This window comes from Gadus macrocephalus, chromosome 7 (genome assembly GCF_031168955.1).
Source record: "Gadus macrocephalus chromosome 7, ASM3116895v1".
Classification (NCBI taxonomy): domain Eukaryota; kingdom Metazoa; phylum Chordata; class Actinopteri; order Gadiformes; family Gadidae; genus Gadus; species Gadus macrocephalus.
In genome coordinates, this window is record NC_082388.1 from 20937661 (window position 1) to 20951033 (window position 13373).

Below are 13373 nucleotides of genomic sequence, written 5' to 3' on the forward strand. Positions count from 1 at the left end.
ATCATGCTAGAATTGAATGGTAGACCTAACTGAATCAGTAGGTCAGGGTGAACATTTAAATATTATTTTCATATTAGAAGCGAAAAGACAATCGATACTTTAGTTTAATTACATTAGGAAATATTTTTTTTGATATTGAAATTTCAATTATTTTTTTGTATGAAGATACACATTAGCTACAGGATGGCAAGAATGCCAATATCAGCTGTCATAATATTTAAACAGTGTTATTTGGATGCATCAGCGAATGGGAAAGAGGGGGCGGGACAGAGGGAATGGGCGTACACCAAAGCACAGCTCCGATCCCGAGCACAACAGTGTTATGTGCTACGAGTGGCCATAATAGCCCAGCGGCCGAATTATGTAAGTGTTTAGTAGTACTTCTCTCACAGTAGCGTCTAAGAAACGACAGCACAGCTTTTTACTCCGCCAGTGCGGGAGTTCCACTAAATTGTATTTTACCAACGAACTATTTTGTCCGCAACATGTCTTCAAATAACGTGGCCAGCTTCAATGAGGCAAGAAGAGTCGCTATATTCGGAGGCACACATGGAAATGAAATGTCCGGAGTGACACTTGTAAACCTATGGATGATGAACAGCAGAGAAGAGATACAGAGGAAGGGGGTCGAAACGCAACCCTTCATCACCAACCCAAAGGCAGTGGAGAAATGCTCCAGATACGTGGATACAGATCTCAACCGGGCATTTACAACAGAGAATCTCAGGTAAACGTGATACATTCTAGTGATACTGCGTTATTAGGCTATCGTTACCTCCAGTGGATGTTCGTGCCTGCGATACTGTAGTTTACCTACAGACAGGTTGCCTTGGTAAAACAACGTCGTAGTTGATCCATACAATCAGACAGAAAACACTAGTGTGTGCTATTGATAATCATGGTTAGATGTGAGACGTCAAAATAGCAGCTTAACCAGGTCCTCTAAAGGTTATAGACCTTGTCATTATTATTCAACAGCAATGCCCATAGTGTTTGAGATAGGCCTACGACCATTTCTATGTTTGGTATGGGTTTTATTACATGATTCATTCAAAAAGCATTATCAGGGGGCCTAGTACCACACGACCAGCGCTACAGCTCCGGTTCCATCCGAACAGCTGAGCCGAGCCAGTTCGGAGCCAGGCCGAAAACGTGAGCAGAATGGGACTGAGTTTTAAATGACGGATGACTTTTCCATCGTTCTCGTGAAGTAGAGCGTAAATAAAGCAGCCTGACACACAAACAAACATGTCAATCATACACTGCATCCTAACGGTCCACTCCATTTTGACGGACGTTGTATTAATCGTTGATATTTTGAGGATGTCTTTGGGGCTACAGCTGTCCCGTTTATTGGATCTCTGAAGAAAGAAAAGATTATTCTGAATGAGGCACACGCTTCAGCGTCCAACTGTTGGGAAATGGTGGCTGACTCGGGAGATTAGCAATATCAAAACAGTCCTGCTGGTATTAAAAATAGATTAATGCCCTGTGCCCTTTATCCATAACACTGTTCCTTGAGCGTGTTTTTCTCACGTGTGTGTGTGTGTGTGTGTGTGTGTGTGTGTGTGTGTGTGTGTGTGTGTGTGTGTGTGTGTGTGTGTGTGCGTGTGCGTGTGCGTGTGCGTGCGTGCATTTGAGTATCTTTTGTTTGTTTGATTGGCGTGAATTAGCCAATAATAATTCCAATTTAAATTATACTATTGAGTGCACGTTGACAAAGCCCACCGAATGTTTCCATATTGTGGTCCCATTACAATCTAGAAAATACCAGATATTGAGGGGAAACCAGGTGTGGGAGACGCTGGAACAATGTGTCCCGTTTTAGGGAAGCTACCAGGCTACTTTTGTCTTTTGATTTTTTTGATTTTTTTTCCTTATCCGTGTCTTTTTTAAGACCTAAGACATTTCGAAATCGTCATGCGGATTTTATTTCTTCAGGTTGAAATACACGCTGTTCCATAATGCAGAGCCTCATTATTCGCCATTATTTTTCTTACAGTAGGCATAGCCTACTATTTGATTAGTCACTAGATTTGCTTTCATGATAATTCTCCAGCTTTTTTCCCTTTTAGGTTTGAAGGTTTATTATTAGAGCTAGAAGAAGATCGATAATTCTGGTTGTTTTGTACTGGGTAGCTCTTTGTTAGGAATCTGTAACTCTTACTTTTTGGTTGTAGCCTAAACTGGTGCTTGTAAAGCCTATTCTTTTAGACTAGATAACCTTGTACCAATCATTGACACTCAGTTACTCGCTCTTTGCCCGTTCACAGTAAGCTGATAAGCTTTGTTTATTGGTTAAATTGACATTATAAACAATTGCTCAACTAGTTATTTCTATTCTACCCAGCGCCCCAAATGGGAAGGATTTGCCCTACGAGGTGCAAAGAGCCCAGGAAATTAACAGGCTGTTCGGACCTAAAGGAAGCTCGGAGGCCTACGATGTGATCTTTGACCTCCACAACACCACCTCCAACATGGGCTGTACGCTCATACTGGAAAGCTCCAAAGACCACTTCAACCTGCAGATGATGAACTACATCAAGGTGACCATTATGGGTTAATATTAACTAGTATTAACTGCTTCTGCAATCAGTGTCTGTACCTGAGATCGGTTTGATGTGGGCGTTTCAGTCTACAGTGGGTAATGAAGCTTGACTTTCTGTTCATAAATGACTGAATGTTCTCCAAAATGGGAGTTGCTTAAGAAAGCCTAAGTGACTCAGAGCTTCTTACATAATCATCGGCCGACTTGTGTGCTAAAGCAACTGATGCATTAGCTGAAAGGGTCAACCATCCAAAAACCCTAAAAATAATACATTTTCTGGCAAGTCTTATGTCCTTGAGAAATAATGAGAACAAACAGTAAAGGCAACCTTAGGGAAACAACTAAGAAACAGTGCTATAAGTCATAACCCACCACAGCCCTCCATATAAACAGTTAATAGTTAAATAGTTGAGAATACCTGTTTTGGTTTTGTCCTGCAGAAGGCCATCGCACCAGACAGCTGTCCCGTACTGCTGAACGAAGACCCGGGCCTGAAGTACGCCACAGCCCGATCTGTGGCCAAACACTCTGTCGGTGAGTGCTTAGTAGAAGGGCACCCCGACACCTCCTTTAACCTTGGGGACCCTGCATCGTGACACCATGGATCGTCTCCCCGTGTCACCTTAAAGTATATACCCATGCTAATGTGTGTTTGTTTTTTTGTTGCAGGTTTGGAGGTAGGCCCTCAACCTCAAGGTGTTCTGAGGAGCAACATCTTTGAAGCCATGAGGATCATATTGAAACACGCCCTGGACTTTATTGAATTATTTAATGAAGGTAAAGGTGGCTGTCTGTGCTTGCCCGCAATGGCGGGAGCCACTCGGCGATATTGCTAGACATTGTCTTATGTCTTGCAAGAACAGACAGGCAGGAGTTGTTGGCAGGAAATATAAACGTCTGAAGATGACAAAATATATTTTTTAATCTAATTTGTTAAAGTCCCCCCTTCTTGCAAGAACGGAGCGGTCGGCCAGAAATACAATTATCTGACGCCAAAAGCCACCTAAGCTGCTTTGGAAAGCAGATCATGCTTTCCAAAATGATCTGCATTTTATATGTATTCTGCATTACCGCTTCCCCGTTCGCTTCCCTGCATCAAAACAAAAAGAGACAAAAAGTGGAACAATGCTTGAAACTCCTAGGTAGTTCTATTCTGCGTGTTCTGCTCCAAACAACAGTCACGTTAGGCCCTTTCCTTTAGATGAGTGGCTGCTGAAAAGCAAGTTTGTTCGGACTTGGTTCGTTTCCATGTCGTTGGGGCCGGCCTGCTGCCAACGCTTTGCTAATCTGCTGTTGTGAGAGCGCACCATGCTGGAGCTGCTAAACAGGCTGCTCTAGCTTCATGAATTGCTTCTCCTGTTCTCGCCTTTGAAGGAACAACTCGTTTTGTTCTGTGGGATGTTTATTATAGGCTATGCTGGGAAAATACATCCCCGGCTTTGTTTTCTGGTCAAAATGACTGCTAAATATCGGCCGATAAGTAGATTCTGCAGTTAATCCTTTAGGCTATTTCTTGATGGATTTTGTGATTGGTATATTATGATTCATTAGAAGCATTTTGGAGCTTTGTGCCTTCTTTGTCTTGAGGGGATGCTAGCATCTCTTCAATACATTAACAATATTTGTGAATGGAGTTCTGAAAAGTCCCAAAAAGCTTATTAAATGTCTCTTAAAGAGAGGGAGTATAGTGCAATGAAAAGATTATTTGTACTAGTAATTTTGTAATAATTTATGAATGTTTGATTTTGTAAGGTGATCTTGAGTGTCAAGAAAGGCGCCCATAAATAAAATTCATTATTATTATTATTATTATTAATGTAATTTATACCATCTTCAGCTATATATATATCATTGAGAAAAATAAAGAATATTGTGTGTTTGTTTTTTCAGGTGTTGAATTCCCTCCGTGCACAGTAGATGTCTTCAAAGTCTCTGAAAGGATGGATTACCCCAGAGACGCCAATGGCAACATTATCGCCATGGTTCACCCCAATCTACAGGTAAATAACCCCCCCCGACACCGTCACATACTATTAACTACTGTGTCGTTCAGCTTTTCATCCAAAGCGGATTACAATCACTTGTTAACAAACACCTGCCATTAATGAGTAATGGTGAACTCACAGTTCCCATACTAGCTTTCATGACTCTGGAGGAGGAAGTCTATGAGTGGCTGGGAGAATGTGTGCGCTAGCAGGTTGTTTATGCAACAACAAATTGGTTAATTGTCCTCTCTCTTGTTTATTTCCTCTGCCGCGGCGGTTCCAGGACTGTGACTGGGAGCCTCTGACACCGGGCGACCCAATGTTCCAAACCTTTGACGGCAAGACCATTCCCTACGAGGGGGCGGGCGCCGTGTACCCCACCTTCATCAACGAGGCGGCTTATTATGAGAAGCAGCAGGCCTTCGTGACCACGAGAAGAGAAACGTTGGCCGCCAACGCCATCCGAAAAGTGTAAAAGAAAAACCTGTGGTTTCATGCTAATCGGATTGAGGAAGCATGAAAACTTTGGCGTTTGGAGATTTGAAATATACTAAGCAATAATCTTTTGATTTTAAATGTTTTATTTCCTCCTTGTTTTATTTTTAAAATGATATATGTGTGTGTGTGTCTGTGTGTTTTTCATCGTTATAATCTTGACAGAAAAGTTTTATCGCTCCTGTCTAATTTTGCTATGCATTTCTTGCAAAGAGCACTAATTAACTATGCAACAAACCCGAGGGAGTGTTGATTAGGTCCTTTTGTAAAAGGGTTTGAAGTTCAGACTACATTGTCGTGGTAACTATTTATGCTACTATTGTTATTTGCACATGATTTCCATTTTAGAAAAAGTGATTAGTGTCAAATTATTTCGCCATTGTCATTGTGATGAATGACTGAGTAATCATACACTGCCACTGATCTATTTCTAATTTATATTAATGCTTTATTTCCATAACTGCTCAGGAAGGCCATTTGTGAACCTACATTTTGACCACTGGCTTAAAAGTGTGAACTCATTTAAGAAATTGGTACGTTTTTGTGGCCTTCAACTGCAATAGCAACTTTTAAACCTCCAAAAGATAACCCTAGGGTTTGCATCTATGGTTCTATCCTATTGTTGCCTTAATAGAGATTTAAATGTGTTAGAATAGTGTTGTATGTTGTAACCATTTGTAAAGTATATGTTTATTTCAGTGAGCAACTGGGATGCACAATTCTATACCATATTTTTATGATGTTTGTTATTTTGAAATACTAGTGTATTGGATGTTAAACAGGGAAGATGTATGTAATTTTTGACCTAATATGTTTTTCCTGTGTTGTCTGTTGAAGATTTTCAATGTAATTTAGTAGTAAATCTATTTTCTGTAGGCATTACTTTGAGTAATATGCCTTTTAAATATTCTAACTTTTCTGAATCCTGAATTTGATATGATCAATAAATCAAACAACATGCTACACTTGACTTAAAATCTTGACAGTTTTGCGAATATATAATTTCTTCTATAGCCACAAGAGGGCAACACACTCCCACTAATACAATGAATTCAGTCAGCGTTACAATTGCTCTAGTCTACAAGGCTTTTCTCAATAGACTCCACTTTACATTGCAGAATAGAAGCGAAGACCTCAAATCCATACAGTGACACATAGATAGTACATTTTAAACATAAACTGGTATCTTTGGCTGGTAGGCCTACAGTGTGGATTTATCAATATATCAATTTTAATATGAAGGCATGTTGAAGTTGCAAAAGTTCGACAAGCTTCTCTAGATGTTTGCGGATCGAACATTGATCGTCATTATCCTTTGACGTCAGGGGTGTGTGATGGTTTGTAGTATGATTACAGGAGTCTCAGGAGCTGCAGGTTGGTTGCGTGGCGCCATCTCTCCCTTAATTGCTGTAACCCAATCAGGGCTTGGTAACATCATGCGGATCGATGAGTTTGCTCTGGCCAGAGGGCGCTTGGTGGAAGTGGGTGAATCCTTCAGGTCTTGGAGAGGATCCAACAGGGTACTCCTCAACGTATCATCAAGCATCATTACCTCACCATATTTTAGTCTCTCTCTCTCTCTCTCTCTGTCTCTCTCTCTCTCTCTCTCTCTCTCTCTCTCTCTCTCTCTCTCTCTCTCTCTCTCTCTCTTTCTCCCAGAGGGATGTATTTTGTCCTCTCCTCATATCATATAGCATTACGTTGTACTGGCTGACGGGGGTTTTAGTTGAATGAATTTGTCGTTAATGTGTTTTATTCTTCTTTTAATTCTGTGTCTATGCGTGCGTGCGCGCGCGTGTGTGCGTGTGTGTGTGTGTGTGTGTGTGTGTGTGTGTGTGTGTGTGTGTGTGTGTGTGTGTGTGTGTGTGTGTGTGTGTGTGTGTGTGTCAGCATTGCCTACTATGGAATAAAATAATTTATCATGTCACGTGTAATACATTTTTTAAGCAAAATATATTGTTTTACAACATCAAGGCGGAGCGAGAAAAACTGGTTGTAGGCTCTATGAAAAGCCTCACATGTACGAACAAGCTTTGGGCGATATAGACACGACATTGACACCTCTACCATCAGACATTGATCACTGCTGCGCCATCCCCGTTCATCGGATCTTCAACTGGTTCTACGTCATCAGCACCTCAATACCGGAAGACTCCAACTTTTCTGGCAGTTGGGTGAGTGAAGGTGGTGCAAACAGTTGTCCCGTGTGGTGTGTATTCTTCTACTACTACGTTTGCGTGAGACGGTTGTGCACTCTCTTTGTTGATTACAGTGACGTTTTGAACCGTACACATGTCGCAGAGGAGCAAGTGACGGACGGAGTGGGGGGGTAGAGACGGGTTCGAACCATTCACGGAGTAGGGGTGCCGCGGAGATCAGCGTGGACGATGTGGGAACAAGAAGAGTTCGAAAAGCACTGGCGGAATGAATTTCCCGACGGAGAAGTTCCTCGTATGGATTTAATTTCGCTGGAGGACGTCGAGAAGGAGCTGGAGAATTGCAAAGCCAACCTCAAAAAGCTCCAGAGTGCACTTTCAGAGGAAAAATTCAAGGTGATCTACCTACAGACCACCATAGCGCGGCAGAAGAGAAGTTACGACAAGGGAAGGTTTGATCGTAAAGATGAAAACTTTAATGCTGACACTGGGTTTAAGAGCAAGATGGGGAAGGCTACTCCGGAGGGTTTAAAGCCCGTGAGTGGGAAACTTCAGTCGCAACAAGGGGATAAAGGCGTTGGAGACCCACAGGGGAATTTTATCAGCCCGATCAGCTCCGTGAGCAAGGTGAACCGCAAGGCGGGTAAACCTATCCCGGTGCCGCCGAGGACGTCCAGCATGCCGAAAGGGAACCCGATCCTCACCGTTGTCTCTCAGGTGGATGGAAACGGCGTTGACATATGTAAGCCCGCCACCATTGACCACCGGCAGGAAAGTGACCACGAGTATGAAGATTTGGAATTGAATGAGAAATTTGTCAAGTGTAACCTATTGGGACCGAAGGCTGCGGTGAAGGACAGCCTCCGGGACGCCTTGTGTCCATTCCGCCAGAGTAGGGACGGCGACTCCAGCGACGACGGGAGGCTGTCGCCGTCATTGATGCAGGTTCCCCGCAGACCGTCCCGCGGCTCTGGAAGCAGCACCCCGGACAGACGCAGTGACGGCTATCTGAGCTCCGAGCACGATGACTCCTCCTCTGCAGGTAATGGTCAACCTTTCCAACGTGGCACTGTGATTGACAGGGGCACTGTGATTGACAGGGGCACTGTGATTGACAGGGGCACTGTGATTGACAGGGGCACTGTGATTGACAGGGGCACTGTGATTGACAGTGGCACAGTGATTGACAGTTCATGTGTACATCACACAACTATGTGCTGTTTGATTCCAGAAGATCTTGAATTCGTTAATGCAGATGTGCGTGCCTACTACCCTATGACATGACAAATTAGTCAACTTTTCAGGAGGCATACAGACAATGTGTTGTTTACATTCACTATCATGTATGCATAAAAAACGTCTTCAATGCCTCATCATAATGTTGCACATCATCTTAAAATCATAACAGCATGAAACAGAAACATCAAAGCCGTCAGGGTTTGGAATAAACATAAAACAGTAGGCAGAGACAGCAATGCACGTTTTGCAGGGCGTGAGTTGCGTTATGATGCTACGGCAGGATAGACAGCAGGGTAGTTTTCTTTCAGGGTAGTAGCACTAATGCCTGCAATCGGTCGGTTTCACTTCCATAAGGGCTGCATTTGAGGTTTAGGCATGAAACAGATGCGTCACGCTGAATAAACGTTCATTTGGAAATAGTTACAGTTGTGTGTGTTTATAGTCCAATTGTTTTAGTTGTATCAACAACAGCATCTTGCATGTTGTGCAACCAGTATATTATCTTGCCCCGTCATTTCCAACACTGCCCAATTGCTAGACATGTTACTCTTCTTTCAGACTTCCTCTTTTAGCTACATTGGATTTCTGTGACCGTTTAGTGACTCAACCTCATTCACACGCAGAGACATTCACACTAAGCTTCCATACGCATGTTTAGGTTTCGTGCCAGACCTAGCAAGGAAGAGATGAGATGAAAATGAATTGGTCATCGTACCCAGTACCACGCATCACAGTCAATATTAGAAATACAATTCTGTCGTAAAGTGCTAATATAATGTGGTGGACAACTGGACATCACCGTGAACATGATCATTACTGTTTGATATTGATGTGATGGTGTCCAGCAACTAGACATAATGTGTTATTACCAGCACTCATTCATAGCCAACTGTTTGGACAAAATCAGACGACATCCAGGTATTTTCTGGCACCGCTGGCCTCTTCTGTTGCTCTGGTAACCTTTGCTGTGGCAGCACAACCTTGGAACAGGGTTTAGGAGAGGCTGAAATGAGGATGTCTCTCGGCTGAAAGCTGCATTCAGCCCCTCATATAATGGTAAAACGAAGCTTGTCATGTGTCATTGTGTGGAAAATTGACTTCCCTGATGCTGTCCATTATGATTAAGCAAAGTGTGACAGCAGTGTTTATCTCATGGGGTTTGTTGTATATTTTTGGGTTAGCTTCAAATCAGCTTGTTAGTTCGTTCATGTAATACAAGAGTCTCCCCCACCCCGCCGTCAGACTCTTGTTTTATTCCGAGAATCCCTTTTGCATGCTCAGCAACAGGCCTTACAGTGTGGAAGTCTCTTAATGAGCTTTCTCTGCTGTTGTCCAGAAGGATAATGAGGTTTTCCACTCACATATGGATAACGCGAGGAAAGAGTGGATTGTGATCCAACACAATGAGGAGAACAGGGGACCGACAGAGACCCTCCCAGATCGATCAGATTCCCCTTGAGATGTACCCCTGCTGGAACGGTAGCCATGTTCATGCATCCCTCCCATAACAAACAGTCACATACTCAGACAGGCATACTTTGACACAGGGGGTCTTTTTTATGCCCACGCCTTTGTCTACCGGCCTCTGCTGGGAAGGGGTCAATGCACAAGGTCATGTGGTTCAAAGAATGAAAATGGAGGGGGTGGCTGTGTTCCTACGTGCTGGTAGGTGGTCATCATGTGGAACAGGGTGATTCACCTCACCAGTGTTCAAGCACTTGGGGCCTCCCCCTACCCACATTAACTGTTTTAAGAAACAGTCGCCTGTTGGTGATATCTTCAGGTTAGAACTTAATATCTATAGCATTTTCAAGTTCTAACCTGGAAACATCACCAACAGTCAACAAATGACCAAAAAAATACCTTGGTGTTTGAAACATCACTTTATTACAATGTCATTTAAACCTCAAATGCACGGTTGGTCTTCAATGTCTTTTTTTCCCCCCGGTAAGATTTGGTTAAGCTCAGTGATGCAGCAGTTCTCATCCCTCCAGTGGCCTCGCCAAAGTAGTGGGTTTAGATGGGGTAAAGTAATACCGCATCGCATTCATCGGAAGGAATACGCCCACGCCTACGTCTAGTCTATCACTGAGAGTGCTCTCGCCACCTCCTCCTGAAACCTGTTTTATTTTTAACACCACTCACAGCCAATATTTCACCAATTCGTTGTTTGATTAGTGACAAAGTACGAGTGGTCACAGACACACACACATCTTCTACACACACACACATATATATATTTACATATAGACACACACACACACGAGCGAGGCAAAGCACAGTCGGTAAGGAAGAGGGGCGCTGCTGCTCTAGAGTGTGTGTGTGTGTGTGTGTGTGTGTGTGTGTGTGTGTGTGTGTGTGTGTGTGTGTGTGTGTGTGTGTGTGTGTGTGTGTGTGTGTGTGTGTGTGTGTGTGTGTGTGTGTGTGTGTGTGTGTGTGTGTGTGTGTGTGTGTGTGTTTTCCAATCCGCTCCCGGGGGGGGTCATATAACAGGTGTTCCCTCCTACACACGAGTGCCGGTAAGGGCTCTCCTTTCAATACTGCTTCCTGTTTGACATTTGGAAGGTACTAACCCAAAAAACGATGACCGTTGTCAGTTACATCTGCGCTAGGCAATGCATTAGTCCAAAAGCCTTTCGGACCTTATCTTTTATTTAGTTGTAGTATGTCGGTCTAAATTCCAAGACAAAAGGTTGTAATCTAGTCCTTCAGTGGAACTGTTGATATTGAATTAGGGTGCCAGCCCACACGCAACAGCTTTGGTTAAACTATCTCAGCTTATCAATGTTTGTTGTCTGTAAAGAATTTCAACATTGTAGCTCGCAGTATCCCTGGCGGGTTTCACAAACCGCCACGAGAGAACAACTTTCCAGTAAGGAAAACATCTCTAATATGTTGGCTTTAGGGTTTGCACAACACCCATGTCCTGGTGACATCATCACAGATGTGTCAGAGGCTGTACGTTTTTCCTTCCTCCATTGCCCATTACATCAGACGTCCTATGATTCATAGTTTTTTGTCTTTACCAGAAAGGCTTTGGTTTTTTGTTGAGGGTCGGGCATTCAACATTCACAGTTTGGCCTCGGAAGACAAAGCCAAAACAGACGTGTCTTTGTCACCCAAGAGAGAAATTCTACACACTCACACTCATTCTCCCTCTCAGACTCTTAACCAGTCCCAGTTCTGTTGAAACGTCAGGGCTAGTCCAGGCTCGTAATGCTCAGCAGGTTTTGGGGTTGGGGGGGGGGGGGGGGGGGGGGGGGGGGGGGGGGGGGCAGAATTCTTCCTCATAGCCTATTTAAAATGCTGCTATTCAGGAATTCATATTTTAGCTTTGTTTTTTAAAGATGTGTGTGTGTGTATGTCTGTGCGTACAGGTTTTTGAGTGAGTGTGTGTCTGTGTATGTGTGTGTCACAGCACGAGCTCTTAATCATTCCAGTGTCCTGACTGTGTGTCACCTGCTTCTTTTTTAATTGAGGTATTTTGTTTTAATAACCATCTCGGCTGGAGACTGGAGTCCTCCATGTATCCCTAGGTGATGGGCTGTATTGAATCTCCTCTCGTGGCAAAGCGAATGGCCCCACCCAAAACAGGGTTGGAGTTAGCTGTTTTTAGCCTGACACGTCTTCAGGAGCAACATAAAACGCACCCTGTGACCACATAACAATTCATTTTTAATGTTAAGCAATCTCAAAGTATGCTGTAGGCTGTTTTGAGGAGCTACATTGCTTGATGGAAGAATGAATATATTTTTTTTTACATTTTATTTTGCTCTGTGTTTACTTTGCAAAATCATACTAGATAGTGTAAAGTAACTGTTTTAGTAATCGCATTATAAAAATAATAAGCAAATGACCATAAGGTGAATCAGCTTCAATGTGTGTCCCCACCAACCCCACGCGAAGCCCCAAGTTCACCGTGAAATGTAAAGAATCCATGACTCGATTCATCTTATCACACATCGGAGCAGCCGGTGTGTGGCTTGTTGAGACTACCTTGGCGTGAAGGTGAGTGTGCAATGCATGATGAGACAGGATGTGGATGCACACAAGGGGTGGAGCCGAAGGGTTTGTGCAGAGCTGCATCTAGCTTGATGTCAGCGGAGAAGTTCACAACGAAGGGGAATTCACCTTTAATGGGAATGTGTGCATCCCCCCCCCCCCCCCCCCCACCCACCATACTAAAATTCCCTTTTTCCAACCACAATTTGCAAGCGATTCTGACTTCTGTTATATTGCCAGTATTCAATTGTGAACTTTCAAGGGTTTTTGTATTCTGGTGTTTCCCTGACACATTCTTTGTCACTAACGCATTGGAAGAAAAACAGTTTAAAAGCGGCACAGAAGCTAGTGGAAATTTAGTGGTGGTTACTAAATACGTCGTATCTAATAATTATTTGGTCTCTTTTCTAATTGGTGGGGACTAATTTGGCCCCAAAGTGGCCGTTGGGAGAGGATCCTAATTCCGCATGCCTGTCTTCCTGCTGACGTCTGATACTTCATCGTGCGTCACAGCATCAGGCCGGAAAGGGGGCAAAAAGGTGCATTTCCACCCGGGTGACATGTTTCCATCACTATCGGAGATGGAAATGATTAATACCAGTGATTACTGCAGGGTCAGTTGTCCTCTTAATCAATGCCCATGGTAACCTTTTCGACTAAAAAGAAAAAACAAGTGTTGGTGGGTTTTTGGTCCTGTAATAAAGGGTGTGTGTGTGTGTGTGTGAACCTGTAGCTTTGGGTTGAAGGTGTGAACTGGTGCTCTTGTTTCAGTTGGTGGAGATCTTTTCCACTACCGTTGCTACACATAGACCTCTGAATCCGAACATTTACACTCTAATGCTTTGACCAGATTATCACAGTTGTTATCCACACCTCCAGAGGGTTGTTGTTCCTCATCGACACCCTGTTTGTAGGGTGTGTCACACTACCTTGCCCTGGCCTGTCATG

General features: G+C 43.4%; 2 protein-coding genes across 2 annotated transcripts in view; both read left to right on the forward strand.

Annotated features, from left to right (window-relative positions):
- The first annotated feature begins 311 nt into the window (after positions 1–311).
- aspa (aspartoacylase) lies at positions 312–5991 on the forward strand. The gene is made up of 6 exons (XM_060057317.1): positions 312–727; positions 2351–2546; positions 2989–3082; positions 3218–3325; positions 4439–4548; positions 4817–5991. The coding sequence occupies exons 1-6, from the start codon at positions 486–488 to the stop codon at positions 5006–5008; spliced, it is 942 nt and encodes a 313-aa protein (XP_059913300.1). The 5' UTR covers positions 312–485; the 3' UTR covers positions 5009–5991.
- Positions 5992–7156: 1165 nt separating this feature from the next.
- Positions 7157–13373, forward strand: part of abr (ABR activator of RhoGEF and GTPase) — a 100265-nt gene continuing 94048 nt past the window's right edge. The window contains exon 1 of the mRNA XM_060057311.1: positions 7157–8226. Within this exon, the coding sequence (XP_059913294.1) occupies positions 7416–8226 (811 nt within the window). The 5' untranslated portion in view covers positions 7157–7415. The remainder of the gene's footprint in view (positions 8227–13373) is intronic.